Source organism: Tupaia chinensis, unplaced genomic scaffold (assembly GCF_000334495.1).
Source record: "Tupaia chinensis unplaced genomic scaffold, TupChi_1.0 Scaffold000148_1, whole genome shotgun sequence".
NCBI lineage: Eukaryota > Metazoa > Chordata > Mammalia > Scandentia > Tupaiidae > Tupaia > Tupaia belangeri.
Window position 1 is genome coordinate 315,065 of NW_006159618.1, and position 20,828 is coordinate 335,892.

General features: G+C 37.4%; 1 protein-coding gene across 1 annotated transcript in view; it reads left to right on the forward strand.

The window, feature by feature from the left end:
- Positions 1-20,828, forward strand: part of TMTC2 (transmembrane O-mannosyltransferase targeting cadherins 2) — a 339,285-nt gene that overhangs the window by 232,010 nt on the left and 86,447 nt on the right. Inside the window, exon 9 of the mRNA XM_006145516.2 lies at positions 3,290-3,371. Coding sequence (XP_006145578.1) covers positions 3,290-3,371 — 82 coding nt within the window. The remainder of the gene's footprint in view (positions 1-3,289; positions 3,372-20,828) is intronic.

Consider the following 20,828-nt stretch of genomic DNA (forward strand, 5'->3'; position numbering starts at 1 on the left):
TTATTTATTATAATTTTTTAGTTTACTGAGAAATGACTTTCTTTTCCACATTCTTAACTGTCATTCCTCTAAAACAATAATAGTAGAAATAGTCAGTCCAGTGATGGTGGGATATACTGTTAGAACCCTTTTTAGAACCCAGTAATGTTTATGCCTAGTTGGCTTATACTTTTGATTGACTCTTGATTTTATATTCCCTGTGAGGATTATTTATTATTCCTTATTATTTTATGCTTAACTAGATAAATAGTGTTCAAAGCAGAAAAAATGGCCCAGTTTTTTTCCCCCACAAAAGAATGTTCAGATTTTCCCTGTGTTCATTGGGCATTTGGGGGATTGAGACTTCTTGCCTGTAATAAAGTTGTCTACTGAGAAACCAGAGACTACTGTCCTTGGAGTTCTGCTTCTTTTTTTCTTTTTTTTTTTTTGTTTTTTTTTTTTTTTTTTTTTGGAGAGGTTTTTGCTATAGGGTGTGTGCACTTGCCAGAAAGACAGAGAGAGACAGAGAGACAGAAAGAGAGAAATCACCTCCCACCCAGAGGGGATGACCAGACCACAATCTCTTCTCCATTCTCCTTTTAGGATCTTTGGCACTCACGCACATGCACCCAGCATGAGTTTAAGCCCTGGGTCCTGGACTTGTACTGTGGTTGACTACATGGGAGTCTGGTGACATAGCCATGACACCAACTGCTGGTCCCCGCTTCTTGTTTTGAAAGCTACATGGTGTTGGAAGCAGCAGGTGTCTAGTGGTTAATGTGCTGGACTCCCACATTGGCATTGGCTGTTCAAGTCGTGGACCCAGTGGCTTGAAAGTTATGCCAGACACATACGCATGCATGCCAAATGTATGTGCATGCATGCCAAATATCCCAGGAGGAGACTGAAGGAGAAGGAATTGCAGCCTGGCCATCCCCCCATGGGTAATTGCTCACTTTCTCTCTCTCTGTATCTCTCCGATGACCACATGCACCCTATGCAAAACCTTTAAAAATGATTTTTTAAAAAAGGTGCATAATGCTGTTTTGCCAACAGACTATACACAAGAATCTTACTACTCATTTACTATGGCATTGATAAATGAGCCAGTTTTCCCCCCGACCTTAAAAACTCAAGTGGAAGAAAGTTCATAGAATTTTTATCTTTCTATGTAATATTTGTATAGACTTTTTACCAAGGGCAGCTTTCATTTTGCATTTTTTTTTCATCTGCAAATTCTTTGTGTGTAATTTCCCAGTGATGATTTAAGACATGACTGTGCTTCTGAAGTTGTATATCTAACAAAATATATTCTTTGTCAGTCAGGAGAGTATAGATTTATATGTGTGTGTAAAAAGTAATAGTTACTATTGTTACAAACTTAAAATACAACTAGGTACTACCATAAGCACTTTATATGTAAAATAGCCTTATTCTCTTGAAAACATATTAACAGACTTTATTTTTGGAGCAATTTTAAACTTATAAAAAATCGAACAGACAATGCAGAGAATTTCTATGTACTGCTTCACCCTCCCACCACTAGACACAGTTCCCGCTGTTCTGATCAGCGTGCACTAGTGCTGTACGTTACTGCAGTTGATGAACTAATTAAAGCTGTCATTTATATTGTAGTTTACTCTTTATATTGTAAATGCTGTGGGTCTAGACAAGTATGTAATGACACGTGTACTCTTTTACAGTATTATACAGAATGCTTTCACTGTCCTCAACATCTCCTCTATGCAGCCTGCCCTCTTTTCCTACTATAGAAAATTACAGCTAAAAGATGAAATAATTTTCTCAGGGTCACAAATGTGAGAACCATCCCACCTGCCTAGAATCTATATTCTTCACTCACAAATTAGGCTTACTTGAGTCATCACAATTATTGATTAAATTATCTAGAAACTCTGAGCTTGTTAATTTTTTCTAACTTTATGAAGGGATATGTATAGGAGGTGATCTGTCTCTGCCTTTCTTTGAAATTAAAATGTTGTGGGATATATTGCAGGAGATTTAAACTGTTTAATGATGGTATATTTGAGGAGAGGTGTGATTTAAAGAGGAGTTACTGAGCGAAGTAATGTTACTAAAATGAGAGAAGACATGAGGAGGTCAGTTGTCTTATAAGCTGGGTATTTCTAGCCTTAAGTAATTCCACCTTCTCGTAGAAGCTGTAGGCTAGGTCCTTGCATCTATGATAAAAGGTTAATTACAGAGGTACCAACAGAGCACATTTTTTAAAATAATTTTTATTTAAGTTTATTTCTTTAGTTAGTTTAATTTGACCAGAGGTGGTGGGGGGGAGCTGCCAGGTCTGGGACTTGAACTGCAATCAGCTATATATATATGCATACATACATCCACACACAAAGTAAGAAAAAAAGCATTGCCTGAAGTTTATGTGGAAGATATTCTGTGAATTAAAAGGAATAGGCAGATAAGGTCACTTCCCTTTGCCATGATCTTAGCTTTGGACACTGTCCAGTGCCCTACTGCTGCTTGCAGTCAGTATAGATCTTCATTCCATCCATGCCTGACAAGAGAGGTCTCCTGGAAAGTTTGTCTTGTTTTGTCTTACTCTGGAGGCAACTGTGGTTTGGAAGGAATAGCTCAATGAAAAATGCATGGTTTTAGATTCTACCTGGATTATGATACTGTTTCCTAAAAAGTCAACTTACTGGATGTAGACCTTTCCCCCTATTTTCAGCTTACTTTTTGTATCATGTGTAATACCTCCTTCAAACTACTGATAGGAAGGGATCTTAGCTTTTCATTTAACCTTGAATTAACAGATTTTAGTTCTGAATGATAGCAGCAAGGATAAGTAGGAGCTATTAAGATTCACCAAGGTGTGACTTCTTTTCTTTATATATAAGGGAAACGATCAGGAAAAAATCATCTCCCAAGTTAAAATGGCAATAATTCTTTGTGAGGATAAAAAAGGAATGAAGAGGAAATAAACTGAATAGAGAAAATAAAATAGAACCTGACAGCACTACTTCCTGAAAACTGTCTTAGCCTTTGGTTTCTAGGAAATCATTTCTCCACTTTTTCTCATTTCCTTGTCTGCTGCTTTTTGATCTCTGTGAGGAGCTCACATTCTTCTATTCTGTTCTTGGTGTTTCCTAGGATTCTGACTCAGTCTTCTTTCAACATATTCCTTGATCATTACTTAGCTAAATCATATTACTTTTTTCCTAATTATGACTACCCAATAGACATTAGTCTTCTACATATGGACCCAGGAGGTGAAGAATCCCCTCATGATCTGTTGCTGAATCATTCGTTTTCTCTGTTTTTCAAGGGTCGTAAGATTGAGGCTGAAAAGTTCTTCTTGAAGGCTATTGAGCTGGACCCCACCAAAGGAAACTGTTACATGCATTATGGTGAGTGGTTGATAGTTTTTCCATCCCCTTTACTACTGATGTCAATGTGAGATGAGATCTAGATTTTGCTGGTAAAGAACATTTCTTGAGAGGAGACAGACTATTACATCTGGAGCCTCATGCTGTATTCTTACCTTCTCATTTAGGACAGTCATGTTAAAGACTACGACCTTTGCATTTCTCTTTCATGATTTTCATAGACCTTCAGTGGGGAAGGGAAGGCAGTTTCACAGTTGTTTCTTTCAATCTCAGTGGGGAGCTTAAGTGGGTTCCTATCGGAAAAGCATCTAGCTCCTTACCGGATGCATAGTTTATAATAAAAATAATAGCTTCCTTTCCATTTTCAGTGGTAACGTATTGCTTACCGAGTGTGTCATTTAGGAATTTTAGAAGTTTACATTTTGGCCTCAAAATCATGCTTTCTGGAAGATATGGATGTACACGAGCCTATAAATACCTGAGATTGAGGCCAAAGAAAAGCTGGAGCGGGCGTGAAGGATGACTGTCTCATTCTGTTTAGTTGTGGCCTTAATCAGTCCAGCATGAGCTTACATAACAGCTCGGTCACACTCCACTCTATCATTAGTAGTGACTCATGCGTTTAGTGAGGTGAAGTATATAGCTGGCTTGGTGTTGGGTAAGATTTCCTTATTTCTACCAGATTTGCAGTTGGGATGATTTTCAAAGAGGAAAATAAAAAATTACTTTGCCGATCCCTTGTGGAGGTAAAATGGGTTTTTGATCACTTTGGGACTTTGATGTATTAGTTCTTATCAAAGAGTAAACTTAAATGTGTATGGATTGAAATTAAATCTCCAGGAAATAAAGATAATATGCTTGATTAATATTTAATTCTATTTCCCAGTTTCTAGCTAGTAAAAATAAGTCAGTGACAGATTGCCAGTGTAAAAAAAATATATATATATAAATAACTGGAGGATACACTTAAGCAACCGCAAGTCCATTCTAAAATTTATATTATTTTGTGTATCTATTTATAACGCTAGGCTTGTGACACTTCATCTTTTCAGCATAATGCAATAGGTAATTTTGCATGAGGTATTATACAACCACTCCTGATTTTATTTCACACTGATGTTTTAATTGCTTTGTTAAGATAGCAGTAAACTAATTTAAGTTTGCTGTAGAATTTCTTTTTATTTATATAGGTTTTTTTTATATGAAGGGTTTCAAATTAGGATTTTTCATGCTTACTATTTTGGGTACCCCAACTGTGCATTAGAATAGCTCCATGATTATTTTCCCTGAGCTCTAAAGGACCTCCTGTCACTGAATTTTTTGGAATAGGATTTTTTTTCCCCTATCTTACTGCTTACATTTCCTTTGCCTCAAACTAATTCTTCTTACTATATCATCTAAGCTTGTTTCCATAATGTTATTATATACTTTCTAGGTTTTTTCATGATCAATTTTTTTATCATTGCTAAATTTGAATTGCAATTATATTAGTTTTAAGGGTTGTCTCTCTTATTTCTTATTCATCTTTACCTACTTCTATCTTATTTTAAAGTTATTATTATTATATTTTATCATGCTCCAGAAATTTTTTTTCCAGTGGTGGTGGTTGGAGGTATTTCTCCAATGAGAAATTTTTGGATTTAACTAAACAAAAAGTACAAAAGCATTCTTTATTTTACATAGTTGGCAACAGTGGTAACAAACACCTTTAAATACATGTCTAAAAATTGGCTCTTATTTTCCTTTGATTGTTTTAATATTGTTGGCATGTGTAGATTACTATATTTGTTTTCTTTTTTTTCTTTCTTTCTTTCTTTCTTTCTTTTTTTTTAGAGAGATATTTTTGCTATAGGGCACTTATGTTCATCAGAGACAGAATGTGAGAAATCACCCTCCACCCGCCCCGGGGAGATGGCCCCTTGCAATCCCTTCTCCTCATTCTCCTCTCAGGATTTTGGAAATGCACACACATGCACTGACATGAGTTTTTCTTTAATTTTAAAATTTTTAATTAATTAATTTACATTTATTCCCTGAGCATCATCACAGCATAAAAATCACAAAATGTGATTTCCCATACAGAATATACTCATGGGGGCTTATTAATACATATTATTGTCAGTCATTTTCCATTTCTAGTTTTAAGTTGCTGGGTCGAGGAATCAAACTGTGGGCAACTAGGTGGGAGTCCAGAGATGTAACCATTATGCCATCTGCTGTCCCAGAGGTATATTTATTTTCTAGGGAAGAATGACTGCATTTCAATAGAATTTTAGATAGATGTATTTCAGTATTATTTTCCTACTTTGGAATCAGAAATAAAAGAATTCAAAATCAATTTTTAAAAATGTGGAATAATTAAGACAAAATAATGAAAAAAAATGGAAACCTATAATTAAGTGCATGGTGTTTCTTGCTTACTGAATTCTGGTTCTTTAAAATATATATATATATATTTATACATATATATATTTAATCATAATGATTTATATTTTAATTTTCAATGTCTGAATTTTGGAAAAACTCTTTTAAAATTATCTAAGGTATCTATCTACTCTGTTGTACAAATAAGTAGACTGAGAAATTGAGTTGACTTGCTCGGGTTAATTATAAGTGAGTAAATACTGAATTCCTTCATTACTGCCATTGCTTTTTCTTCTAATTTATTTCTTATAATATATTGTAACATATATTCTATTTATTTTTTCAACATTGGTAAACAGACATTTTTGATCAGTAAGTCTTTCTGTGAACAGTTTTAGAATGTCAAATTCATGTAAGTCACAACTTAAATTTAGGAAAGTTTTTTTAATTAGTGTTAATATTTACAAGGTGTGTCTACAAGGTATAAGACTCTGTTTTGTTTATAGAAAGCAAGTAGTGCTAGATAGGAAATAAACAGAATGATTTCATCTTTAGAAGGTGACAAGGAGGGCCAACAGGTGGCATGCTCATTAAGGTGAAGTGCTCATTAAGGCACTGGACTCCTACATGGCCAACTGTGATTCAGGTCCCAAATTGGTGGCTTGAATATCACATTGGATGTGTGTTTGTGCATGCCCAAAATCTTTTTCTTTTTCTTTTTTCTTTTTTGGAGAGCTTTTTGCTATAGGGCGCGTGCGCTCACCAGACAAACAGAGAGAGAGAGACAGAAAGCGAGAAATCACCCCCCTCCCCCTGGGGGATGGCCACACCACAATCCCTTCTCCTCCATTCTCCTCTCGGGATCTTGGCCACGCACACACCCACATGCCCAGCGTGAGTTTTAAGCCCCCGGGTCCAGGACGCAAACCGTGGTCGACTACATGGGAGTTCAGCAACATAGCCATTATGCTAACTGCTGGTCCTATGCCCAAAATCTTGAGAGGAGAATGAAGGAGGGGGGGATTGAGGTGTGGCCATCACCCATGGTGGGGGGCGGTGATTTCTCACTTTTCCTCTCACTTTCTCTCTCCAGTGAAGGCACAAGCCCTATGGGGCAATAAAACAAAGAGATGAGGTAAGAAGTAGAGTACTTCTTCAAACAGGGTAGTTAGATCAAGCATCTTTAAAGATAGGGTGGTTGATATCTCTAAGCCTAAGTCAGCTTTTTGAAGAATGAGATTCAGAGAGAAGAAACAGAATGTTCAAAAGTCCAAGGCAAGATCAAGCTTATATTTAAAGCAGAGAGAGAAGGCTAATGTGCTGGAATGTATTGGCCCAGATGGGAAACTGAGAGGAGATGAGGCAGCCCAGAAAGCAAAGGCAGAGAGTCCATGAGGTATTGTAGAGTGAGCTAAGGAGTAAACATTTTATTCCAAGAGGAATGGAAGAGACCAGGTGGGGAGATAGATTAGAGAAAGATCAGAGAAGAGCAAGAGAGACGTAGGGAGGAAACTATTACTAGGTTTTAGGGGGGATGATAGTGGTTTGGACTTGGGAATAGTTGTAGGAATGTAAATATTTATATTGAAATTGTACATTACCTACTATAAAAGATTCAAAGATAATTAAGAGTAGGGATGGTCTGTTTTCCATTTTTGTACCATCAATATCTAGCATGTTGCCAAATTCTCAGTAATATGCAGTAAGCATTGAGCTCAGATTGGAATATATTTCAGTCTAGATTTGGATTATGGAATTGACTGAAAGGAAGTTTCATTTGAATTTTGATTATTTCTTATACAAGAAAGTACATATTATGATTCTTAGATCAGTTTCTTGCCAACTTACTGGTTATATATTCATATTCCTATTCTTAGGGTGTTTATACTCACAGATCAAGTGAATAATAACACTTTCTCAGCCTAAAAATAAATGTTTAAATGAAATATATGTGTTGAGTCTTTTTAAAATGCATTTGCAAATGCCAATGAAAATGCCAGAGTAAGTGAATTTTATTCTGTGGGAAATCCACTCTGGGGTGATTATGTGCTTTTGGTTTGCTTGTTAGTGATACAACTGACTTGTAAAATATCATCCAGTGGAGACTCAATAGAGGCAATTATAGGAATTTACATTGGCTGAAATGGTGATCAGAAGGCAATATTTTAAAATGCTTTCAGATACTTGTATTTTGAACTCACTGTTTTTGTTTTTTCCTTTTTTTTGGTCTGAAAGGACATTGCATTGCAAGTTTCTTTTATTTTTTTCTTTCATATTTGCTTTAAAAAATATAGCTCTGCAGGTTCATAAAATTGATTGAATAAGTAAGTATTGGTAGACTTGGTGGTACGTATAAATTCTGGGATTCAGATGCCTCATCTCTAAAGCAGAAAGGTTGATGTAGACTTCCAAGTTGTTTTCCAAAACTCAAATTTCAGGTTGTCTTTTATATATATTCAAATTTTCACTGTTTTTTTAGAGAGGTTTTCGCTATAGGGCGCGTGCGCTCACCAGACAGACAGAGAGAGACATAGAGACAGAAAGCGAGAAATCACCCCCCAGGGGGGATGGTCACGCCACAATCCCTTCTCCTCCATTCTCCTCTCGGGATCTTGGGCACACACGCACACGCGCCCGGTGTGAGTTTTAAGCCACCGGGTCCAGGACATGAACTGCGGTCGACTACGTGGGAGGCCAGCGACATAGCCATTATGCTAACTGCTGGTTCCCAAATTTTCACCGTTTTTGTATTAGACATTTTTAGGGTATATAGAAAGTATGTTTCAAACTGTGGTACCAGTAGTAGTATAATATTGTTATAGTCATATGTTGTCAGCGTTACACTGTGGTCCCATATCCATGTAAAGCAAATAATGTAAACTCTTTGTGGAACTTAATTTGATCTGAAAGGTGAGGACTTGATACTTGATATCTCCAGTGAGCCTTTAAACAAAGGAATTGTCCAGGTCCTCTCTTCTCTTGCTAATGGGGCACCCCTGCCTAAAGAATGAAGGTCAAGACAAAAACTCTCTTTTAAATTAAAATTACTAGAAAACTGAATTTGCATGATAGATTATATTTTCTCTCTAGTTATAAAACCATAAACATTTGTTTTAAGATACTTGCTATATGTAAATCCTGGTAGATGAGAATTCATTAGATACTAAGGGCAAACAGTTAGGTTAAAAAGGAGCAATTATGATAAATGCTCTTCAAAAGAAGTAAGTTTTTTTAAGCATTATTTTATTTAACTCTATGTATTTATTATTATTATTTTTTAATTTGACCAGAGAGGGATAGATGAGAGTGAGAGAGACAGAGGGAACATGAGAAAGAAAGCCGCCAAGTCTGGGTCTCCAACTGCGGTCCTCCATGTGGGAGTCCAGCACTCTTAACCACCATGCCACCTGCCAGCCCCAGGAAGAAGTAAACTTTTATGAAGTCCTTTTTTCCTGTCTACCTCGTAACCATGGCTTTTTAAAAGACTGCAGCCCCATTTTCTTTGTTCTTGATCCTTTTTCTGGGTAGTGTTCATTTCCAAATGTCTAGCTTATCTAGTGGTAATGTCCTGACCCTGACTTCTGGCCTCCAGCTCTGTGCTTATCCTGTACCATACTAGATTTAGGCACACAGTAGAAAATAAAGAAGATGTCAGTGGAGCTTACAAACTTGTGAACAAGGCACAAATTCTAAAAATAATCATTTAACTATAATTTATTTTATACAGGAGATTCTTTATAATTAAGAGGACTTGATCTGAGGAGGTTGGGTGCAAGAAAAATTTACCTAATAAATTTACATTTAAGTTGCATTCAGGTAGGAGCTCACCAGACTAAAGTATGAAAGTAAGGGGTGCAATGAAAAACATTGAGGCAGAAAAAAATGCTTAAGGCCAGAAAGCACAGCATGCATCAAAGAGTTCAGGGACAGAACTAAGACCATACCTAGAAACTATAAGAAGACACGTTCTGGCTCCTAGAAAAAGGAACATCCAAATTATCCAGCAGCCAGGTGGTGAAATGAGTGCCCGCCGATTTTCCTTTATAAGGTTTATAAGGATATTAGAGAAAATTTAGTCACCGGGAATAGGGAGAGGACTGATCTAAATAACCATTAAATCATGTGCAACACTATCAGTCATTATATAATTCTCTCTCTTGAGCTCACGGAAAAGTATAGAACATTTAAAAATTATAAATGTACACTATTATTAGGCTTCACTGTCAATTTTATGACCCTGAGAACATTTATCAAATACTTTGCCATATACCGTGTATTTATTCTCTCTGCTCTTTTTTGATCATACTGTAAGCCTCAGGCAGAGGGTCAGACTCCAGTTATATGGCTGAGAAAATTAAATTCAGAAGGTGGCATGGTAGTTAGGGCAGCTGGATTTCCACATGACCCACATGTTTCAAGTCCCAGACATGGTGACTTGAAAATTGTGCTGGGGACTTGTGCATGCGTGCGTAAAATCCTGAGAGGAGAATGGAGGAAAAGGGACTGTGCCACAGCCATCCCCCATTGGGAGTGAACTTGTCCCTGTCTGTCTCTCTCTTTCTCTCTCTTTCTCTTTCTTTCTTTCTCTCTCTCTCTCTCCCTCTCCCTCTCCCTCTCTCTCCTTTCCAGCAAGCCCACATGCCCTATGGGAAAAACAAAAGAAAACCAAAAAAAAATCTTAAGGTCAGAATTGTTAAGTGACTTCCTCAGTCAGAAATATTTAATAAATATTTCTCTTAGTAGAGGAAGAACTTGAAAAGTCAAGCTCTTTTCAGCTTATAAGTTCAGCACTTTCTACTGTTAATACTAATACTCTGTTTATCTCTAGCATGGTTATACACACTGCTTATACTTCATTTTAAGAGAAGGTAATGGTGAAAATGTTAAAATATTACTTCTGACCTTTCATCAGTAAACATCGAAAGAAGAGGTTTTGGAATTTGTAATTGATCAAATTGGTGAGATGCTTATAGTTACCTTTTATTATTTATAATTAAAACCTGATAAGAGGTGGCAATGAACTGAGGCTGACTCTGTTGTATGATTTTATTTTTAGCCACTTCAGGAGCAGCAGGAGTAATTTAAACAATGAATGCACTAAGTGACAGCATTGCCTTGATTAACAATAAAATATATTTTGAGTGGGTCTTTGCAAAAGGACATTGAGATTATAATTACTTTTAATGCTTAAGATGCAAACATTTTTGCCATAGGGTGGGCGCCACCACGCCCAAGATGCAAACATTTTTAAAAATATGAACATTTAGTGTCCCTTTGTTGCTCCAAAGGCAGCATGGCCATCCACAAATACATAATTAGAGTAGAACTTTTCTAAAATTGTTCTAAACTATTTCACTTCTCACTGAAGGTTTTATTTTTAATTATTAAACTGCATGTAATAATTAGCACAATTTAATTTTTATACCTGTTCATATTTTATGTTATATACTTTCCAAAGCCTTTGAAAATTAAAAAGTTTCTCATGATTCTCATGAGAATAAACATAGAAGGGACTTTCTAAGCTTAAAAGCAAACAATGAAGGAAAAAATTAAGAGACTAATATGTCTCCAAAAAAGAATACAATAAAGGATAAAGTAGTAAATGGTTAGTAAATAATTGACTAAAAAGAAAAAAAATGAGATCAATCTATTTAAGATATGAGAAATTTTGTATAATTACAAGAAAAATAGGCAAAGTCCAATGAATATGAACATGAGATTCCTCAAGTACAGAGGAAATACCTGGATTTTAAAAACAGCTTAACAGGCTCTGCTGCAGTGCTACAAGTGGTAGGGCATCACTGTGTGTGTGTGTGTATGTGTGTGTGTGTGTGTGTGTGTGTGTATGTGTGTGTGTGAGAGAGAGAGAGAGATGCTAGAGTGATATAGAGAGACACGGCTTCAGCTCCTGGGTCAACAAGAAAATGCTGGGTACCCACTTCAGGAGCAGCAGGAGTAATTTAAACAATGAATGCACTAAGTGACAGCATTGCCTTGATTAACAATAAAATATATTTTGAGTGGGTCTTTGCAAAAGGACATTGAGATTATAATTACTTTTAATGCTTAAGATGCAAACATTTTTGCCATAGGGTGGGCGCCACCACGCCCAAGATGCAAACATTTTTAAAAATATGAACATTTAGTGTCCCTTTGTTGCTCCAAAGGCAGCATGGCCATCCACAAATACATAATTAGAGTAGAACTTTTCTAAAATTGTTCTAAACTATTTCACTTCTCACTGAAGGTTTTATTTTTAATTATTAAACTGCATGTAATAATTAGCACAATTTAATTTTTATACCTGTTCATATTTTATGTTATATACTTTCCAAAGCCTTTGAAAATTAAAAAGTTTCTCATGATTCTCATGAGAATAAACATAGAAGGGACTTTCTAAGCTTAAAAGCAAACAATGAAGGAAAAAATTAAGAGACTAATATGTCTCCAAAAAAGAATACAATAAAGGATAAAGTAGTAAATGGTTAGTAAATAATTGACTAAAAAGAAAAAAAATGAGATCAATCTATTTAAGATATGAGAAATTTTGTATAATTACAAGAAAAATAGGCAAAGTCCAATGAATATGAACATGAGATTCCTCAAGTACAGAGGAAATACCTGGATTTTAAAAACAGCTTAACAGGCTCTGCTGCAGTGCTACAAGTGGTAGGGCATCACTGTGTGTGTGTGTGTATGTGTGTGTGTGTGTGTGTGTGTGTGTGTGTGTGTATGTGTGTGTGTGAGAGAGAGAGAGAGATGCTAGAGCCATATGGAGGGCCACGGCTTCAGCTCCTGGGTCAACAAGAAAATGCTGGGTACGCTCACAATTCTGGCTGGCTGGAAGTCTGAAGGTGGAGATCACAGCGTGCCAAGATCTTATCAGTGCAAATGTGTGTGCATTTCTTTTTCTACTTCTTTCTCTCTTTCGAAAAATTAATAAACAAAAAAAAAAAAAAGGAGAAGCATTCCCCTATGCATTTCTAACACATTCACAGTAATTTTTCTCTTGGCAATACATCTGAAGGAAATACAGCTTTTTCTCTAGTTAAAATTAGTAAAGATAGTAATTGAGGATCAGCATTGGTATTTATTAGAGGGAAAAATGAGAAAGCATCGAAATGTCAGGGAAAAAAGAAATGATTCAATAAAGAAAGGTTATTCCCATTTTACGAAACAATGTAAATCCTAGGTTAACTTTGAAAAGGATATATAATAATAAGGACCACTGTCTGCATTACTAGGTAAAAAGGAATTCGAAATCTTACATAGAATATGATTTAAAAATTCTACAAAATAACTATGTCATTAAAAAGTCAAGTGGGGGGGCCAGCAAGTGGGATGGTGGTTAAGGTGGACACTCCCACATGACTGATCACAGTTCAAGTCCTGGACCTGGTGGCTTGCTTTCTCATATTCCTTCTCTCTCTCTCGATGTTTCTCTTGGGTGAAATTAAAATGAATGAATGATCGAATAAAATTATTCTTTTAAAAAATGCCAAATGAGGCAAATAAAACACCAGAATGTTAAGAATGGCTGTTTTAGGTTTTTTTTTTTTTTTTTTTGGAGATATTTTCTCTATAGGGCGCATGTGCTCGCCAGACAGACAGAGAGAGACAGAGAGACAGAAAGCGAGAAATCACCCCCTAGGGGGGGATGGTCACACCGCAATCCCTTCTCCTCCATTCTCCTCTCAGGATCTTGGGCATGCATGCACACATGCCCAGCGTGAGTTTTAAGTCACCAGGTCCGGGACGCAAACCACGGTCGACTACGTGGAAGTCCAGCGACATAGCCATTATGCTAACTGCTGGTTCCCAAGAATGGTTGTTTTAGCTTTTTGAACTCTTGCATCCATTTTTTCTTTGTTTGGCAAGCATAATGTTTTTTCTTTAAGATTTTTAATAGTGAGCACATTACATTTACAAAAGATATATGCTCTAATAAAATATGAAAAAATAATTTAATGTTATTATTTAGGTAGTATGTAGAAAAGAGAGAAAGAATGTTATCCTTGTAACCAAACTATCTAATATTATGTAATGGAATTCAACATGTAAATGGTAAAACTTAAAAATTAAGAAAGGAATAAAAGGTAGAATTCTTTGCATGGATTTTCTTTTAAATACTATAGTTCCATGATAAAATTATCAAATATAGTAATTGATATATATTGATAAGTTCACCAAATATAATAATAGTATAAACATTTACTGAGTACTTTTGTATCCTGAAATTCACAGATAGGGTCTCATTTCATCCCCCACAAAAGCTAAATTGAGAGAGGACCAGACCATATCCCCATTTTACAGATGGAGAAAGTGAAGTCACCCAACAATGCAGGAAATTACCGAAGGTTTTAGTGCCCTTACAGAGTAGTTGAACTGAACAGTGCCTTTTACGCTATGCTGTCCTATCATCATTCTGTTGGCATATGAAATGCTGATGTGACCATGCTAAAATGGTAAGATGGCATTTAAAGGTCATTTATGACCCATTAAGTTTCATTATAGCTCACCCCTCACCATAAGAAATGGAAAGGCCCATCTGCAGGAGCGTACACTGGCTGATGCTTCTACTCAGCAGTCCTGAGGCCCAATGGAGGTCCAGGTTCCATTCTCAGCCACCCTAAAAACCAGGTATGGACATATGTACCTGTAGCCCCAGCCAGTCGCAAAGCTGGGGGAGGAGGTTCACAACATAATGAGACCCTGTATTAAATAAATAAAGTAATTCATTAATTTTAAGAAGTGAAGAAGAAAGAAATGAATACTATGTCCTAAAGCATACTGGGTTTAGAAGATGCTTCACTAGTTTAGAGGACACCAACCTAGTATGGTGAGGTCATGGAGAACTGATGACAGAGAAGCCAGAGAGCTCTTACCATCACGTTGTCCAAGGCTCCAGGGAGGGAGAAGAGCAGCTTGAGGTCATAAAGGCAGGGGGAGAACCTGAAAGGGACAGAAGAAGGATTAGAACTCATGGAGACGACAGTGGAAAGAAAAAGAAAAGGCGAAGTGTCCAAACTCACACTATACAGTTTTATTTATACTGTCTCTTTTTTTTTTAATAACACAGTGAGGTTATACCTTTTTGAAAAGTAAAGAAATGGGGGCTCAAAACCCAAGAATCTTTTTTCTTTTGTATGTGTGTGTGTGTGTTTATGTGTATGTGTGCGTAAAACTAGATACGTAATTTTTACATATAGATAAAAAAGATATTTTGTAGGTTTTTGCCATAGGGCATGTGCTCTCACTGGAAAGAGACAGAGAGAAGGAGTGAGAGATCACCCCCTGGGGGGATGACCCATGCCATAATCCCTTTTCCATCCTCTTCCTGGGGTTTTGGAGTCACACACACACACACACACACACACACACACACACAGTGTTATTTTCAAGCCACCAGGTCTAGGACTTGACTTGCAGTAGGTCATGTGGGAATCCAGTGCCTTAACCACCACACCACCTGCTGGCTTCATGTTATATACTCTTTTTAATTGACATGTAATAGTCGTAAATATTTATGGTGTGATTTTTTTTCAATTATATGTTGCAGTATGCAGTGATCAAATCAAGGCAGTTAACATGTATCATTGTTTTGTGCTGTAAACATTTAAATCCTTTCTTCTATTTTGGAATGTACTCTTAAGTTATTTACTGTAGTTACTCTATTGAGCTGTATTACTTTCGACTTCATCCTTTCACTGCACTTGGGCATATAATACTTTTCTGATTCTCGTTTTCTCCCTACCTTTCCCAGATTCTGGCATCCACTTTCCGTCTCTACTTCTTTTTTTCTTTTAGTACATTCAATCAGTGTATTTCATTACAGCTTGCACAATGAATTTTTCCAGCATGAATACACTGTGTCTAGTCCAGTTAAAGATATTATCTTGGATATTATCGTCAACAGTTAATTTTCTGTTTGTGTTCCTTAAATATTTTGCTTCTTTCTTCTTCCTCTTAGTTCTCTGTCTCACCCCTCCCATTTGCATCCTCCTCCTACTCTGTCTCCATTATCCCCTCTTGTTCTCCATGCACTTTATACCTTCTAGTCTTTACATTTCTGCCATAGAATGCAGACATTTGGAGGACCAGCAGATGGTATAATGGCTATGTTGCTGGACTCCCATGTAGTCTACTGCAGTTTGAGTCCCAACCCCAGTGGCTTAAACTCATGCCAGACGTGTGTGCTTGTGTGCCCAAAATCCTGAGAGGAGAAGGGATTGCGGCATGGCCATCCCTCCTAGGGGGTGATTTCTTGCTTTTAGTCTCTCTGTCTCTCTCTGTCTTTCTGGCAAATACATGCGCCCTATAGCAAAAACCTCTCTGAAAAAAAAAAAAAAAGAATTCAGACATTCGGTATGTATTAAGTGGGGTCACACAGTGCCTCTCTTTCATAGTCTGCCTTGCTTCACTTAGTAATAAATCTTCCATGTTCATTCACTTCCTACAAAATGCCAGGGTCTCGTTAATTTTATGGCTCAGTACTATTCCACAGTGTGTATGTGTCACGCTTTTTCAATCCATTCTTCTGTTCATGGACCTTTGGGTTGGTTCCATCTACTCTCCACTTCTATGAGATCAAATCATTTAGCTTCCAGGAATGAGTGTGAACATGTGATGTTTGTCTTTCAGTGCCTGGCTTATTTCACTTAGCGTTATTCCCTCAGGCTCATCCACTCTCACTCACATGACAGAATTTCATCCCTTCTTGTGAGTGAATAATGTATCATTGTTTATCTACTTTATCCATTCATCTGCTAATGGACACTTAAGTTGATTTCCTGCTCTGGCTATTGTGAATAGTGCCACAGTGAACGTGAGAGTGCAGATATCTCTTTAATATAGTGGTTTCATTCCCTTTGGATATGTACTCAGTGGTACCATTCTTTTTAGTTTCTCAAAGAGCCTCCACACTGTTTTCCACAGTGGCTGTTCTAGTTTACATTCCCACCGCAGTGCATGAGGATCTCCTTTCTCTTCATCCCCTCAGCACTTATCTTTGTTTTTTCGGTAATTTCTAACTGGTGTGACAGGATACCTCATTGTGGTTTTGATTTGCATTTCCCAGATGATGAGTGATTTCTTAACTCATCAGTTAGAAGTAGTGTGGCCTTACTCCAGAAGTTCCAGCTCTGACTACGATGCCTCACACAAAGTAATCAGTCTGTATTTTTCAACAAAAGAATGCATAGAGAAGAGTAGACTGACCTTCAGGTAGTTTTGTGCTTCCAAAAAAATGCTTCCATTTTTTTTATGTAAGAATAGAATTCATTTTGTTTTGAATTGTTTATAACATGGTCATGCTTTGCTAAGAAAAAAGTAAAGTACGCTTTACTATGTTCTTTTGCATCTGTCTTTTCGTAAACTGGAAGAAGCCACCAAAGCAGGATGATAAGGGTTTGAATTAGGGAGGAAAAGTGCCGCGGATTTTGAGCAGCAGGTCAAGGATCTGCAATGAAGCATACCCAGCCCTATAGCTGATTATCTCCTTAAGCATGGACTGGATTCTACTGGAATCTGCTCCTTGGATTCTTTTATTTATTTATTTTTTTTAGAGGTTTTTGCTATAGGGCACATGTGCTCGCCAGACAGACAGAGAGAGACAGAGAGATAAAAAGGGAGAAATCACCCCCCCAGGGGGGATGGCCATGCTGCAGTCCCTTCTCCTCCATTCTCCTCTCCAGATCTTGGGCACTCACACACACGCACCCAGTGTGAGTTTAAGCCACCAGGTCTGGGACTCGAACCGCGGTTGACTACGTGGGAGTCCAGTGACATAGCCATTACACTAACTGCTGGCCCCGCACCTTGGATTCTTAATGTAGAGAATATTACCACAGGCTAAAGTTGTGAGGGTTCATTTACAACTTTATAAAGTAGCTTGTATGTAATAATATGGTCAATCATAACAATGAATATATTCATCTCAAGATGTAGTAAAAATCATCATCACATCCTAGAGAATGAACTATATAGAGAAATTTTTGAATAAGACATAACTAAGGAACAGAAATTAGGGAAAGAAGAGATAGCATAAAAACCTAGATTTGGGGCCAGTAGGTGGCATAGAGGTTAAAGTATTGGATTCCCACATGGTCAACCATGCTTCAAGTCCCAGATTCAGTGGCTTGAAACTCACCTGGGTGCATATGTGTTCATAACCAAAATCTCAAGAGGAAAATGCAGAAGAGACTGTACTGTGACCATCTCTCTTGGGGGAGGTTCTCAGTTTCCCTTTCTCTGCCTGTCTCTTCAACAAGTACATGTGCCCTATAACAAAAAAAAAAAAAAAAAAAAAAACTTTTTAAAAGTGAATTAAAAAAAAAAAACACTAGGATTAAGAAAAATGGGAATCTTTACCCATTCACATGCAGACAAAAAACAAACAAAACAGAGAAAATGGGAATGATAACTTCCAAGAGGAACAAGTAGTGTAAGTAACATTACAGACAAGGGAGTCTTACAGATATGGGAGTATTACAAATCAGGGACTTGGATGTGTTTATAGCCCAGAGAGCTGTTTAAGGTAAATAATGGATTGTTGGCATTATTCTAAGGACTTGCTTAAGTGGGTCAGTCACAAGACCTTTTCTCTATACCTCTGTGTCTCCACGTGGCTCATCTTGGGACATTCTGCAGTGTCGATGAAGTCTGTGTTTGGAGAGCTCTAATTGTGAAATACTTGAACGCACACACGGACCGTTTTTCCAATGGTGGCTATTTTAATTTAGTCATTGATTGTACTGAGACTCTTGTTTGTGGGTTCTTTTGCTGCCTTCCATTTAACGAAAACAATCATTTTCAAAACTCTGTGTCTGGTTGTTAAGTACTCTGGCTCTTGATTGGCACATGTTTGTAGGATGGTGTCAGTAAAGGGCCCTGATGTGCTGTGCAGGCACAAGGGGGAGACTCTGAGCCACCTGTCTTCCTTTTCTTTTCACCACCTTAATCTAGTCTCGGACACGAACCTTCCTTTAGTGATAAGCACTGTGTCGAAGTCCTTTCCCTGTCTCACCTTATTTCTTACAACTCCCTAGTGTCAGAATGCACGATATCCTGTAACAAAATGAGGTTACTTATTGTTGGGTCCCTGACTAGGCTGTACCTATCACCCGTTGGGTTGTTGGAAGAGTCAGGGTGTATTTTTTCTATGCGAAAGTGCGTCATGACTTTCTGACAACCTGGTAGTTGTGTCTTTCCCTTCATTTTCAGTTAATGAACTACTCTACAGATTGTTTGAGGCCCAGCATAAATTTCTTTTCCTTTGCTAAGCATATATATTATTTAAACCTATAATAGATTGTGGTGCTTTCCCTTCCTTGCCACCCCAACTTCTCTGACCCTTATCTCACCTCAACTCCTCCCTAGTCTTCCTTCTTTTCCACCTTCCCCTATCTGATTCCTACCTCCTGTGGGACATTCAGTATAGTTTTCTGGCATCTCATAACGCTTTTGTAAAAAGTCAGAGAATAATCAATAAAGTACCACTAGCTTTCCTGACCTTTCCAGTTGAGCACAGGACCCTGGCCTGCTGTTTCTCTAATCTCCTTTGCTCTAGACACCTTCCCTGTCACTTGTCCAATTCAGGCCCAATTCTTGGTCTCATGTTCACTTAGGAACAGATCCAGGCCTCCCTGTCTCACGGTGAGCAGCCCAGATTGATCCCCTGGGTATCTTTTCCTTGTTCACCTGGCTCACTGTTTTCTTGGCCAGTAACTATGGCACATTTATCACATTAGGTCTGTCTCACTAAAACAGACCTTTATTAACTCAGGCTGCCAAGAGCACAAAAACACAAAGCAACAAAAGTAATGGAAGGGGAGAGAGATGGGTTTAAAATCAGAGCTTCCCTAAAATGCCAAGGTGACTGTGACTGGGGCTCAGGAAAAGAAACTCAGCGAGGCCCCATTTCAAGGAGGAGAAGGGAGTATCCCCTCGATGTTTTTATTTCTCCAAGATATAATTAACATCCATTGATAAGCAACCTCTCTTTAGCAGCATCCTTTTTAGAGAGCTCTTCTAAATCCCAAACACTGTGTTTTCACCAATCCTCTTTACCAGGAATGTATTACTTTCCTTCCCTGACAGAAATGCCCTAGGAAAGACTTGCCTCAGTTCCCCTTTACCCACTCATCTTCTTGGTACCACTAGATGTCACCCAAACCAATCAGCCCATATAATTCCATTTTGACTTTGTCCCTGTTCGGATCATCTGAGTCATTGAAAAAGTCACCAGGTGCACATAGTTACTTCTGGAATACTGGAATGCTCTGTCCCATATCTAGCTGCTGTTTCTTAAACAATTATTTTGTGAAAAGCCAACCAGTGCCATTACTTGTGCCCCTTACTCTATGCGTGTTCAGCTGACATTATCAATTGAACCAAAGCAGAGAATTACCTCCATTAAAAAGGATACACTTAGCCAGTGATAGCCCATAATTCCTTGTCCAAATTCATATGCACTTTGTAATCCTTCTCCAATCTAATAGGCTGGAACTATTTACTGAAGGAAAAATATTTTATTTATCTTATATCCCCCACTGCAAGTATCACTGTATCATTGTACATAGTGGTCCTATATAAATTTCTTGGCTTGTTAACCCATCAAAGGTGCTATCTTCTATTCTGGATTCTTTTTTTCCTTCTGTTCCCAGACTAATTTGTTTCAGAATATAATGGAATATAATAGATACTAGCCAAATTGTTAGTTTGAATTGTCCTGGAATAATGATGTTTGAATGTATGATTGGCATTTGGATTATTTTGTCATGTTCTAAAGGAAATTCAGAGATCTAAAGGGAGGGCCATCATGTTGCTCAAGTCTAGGAGGCACCATTCTAGAAAGTTTCCTGTGAATTTGCATAATCATCTCTATTTTATACTTCTCCAAAAAGGGATCTTCACACACAATCCACTGTGTTTATTTTTTAGCTTCAGTTAAAAGAATTTAAAAATGTCCCTTCTCAAAGAAAAAAAAAAAAGTTCCCTGAGACCCCCCCAGGGGAATTGTGCATATGTAGCTATTTATTGCAATGCTGCCAATAATCACTGTGAGATACGAGGATAGAGATGGAAAAGAGCCTAATGACCCATGCTGCTTACATT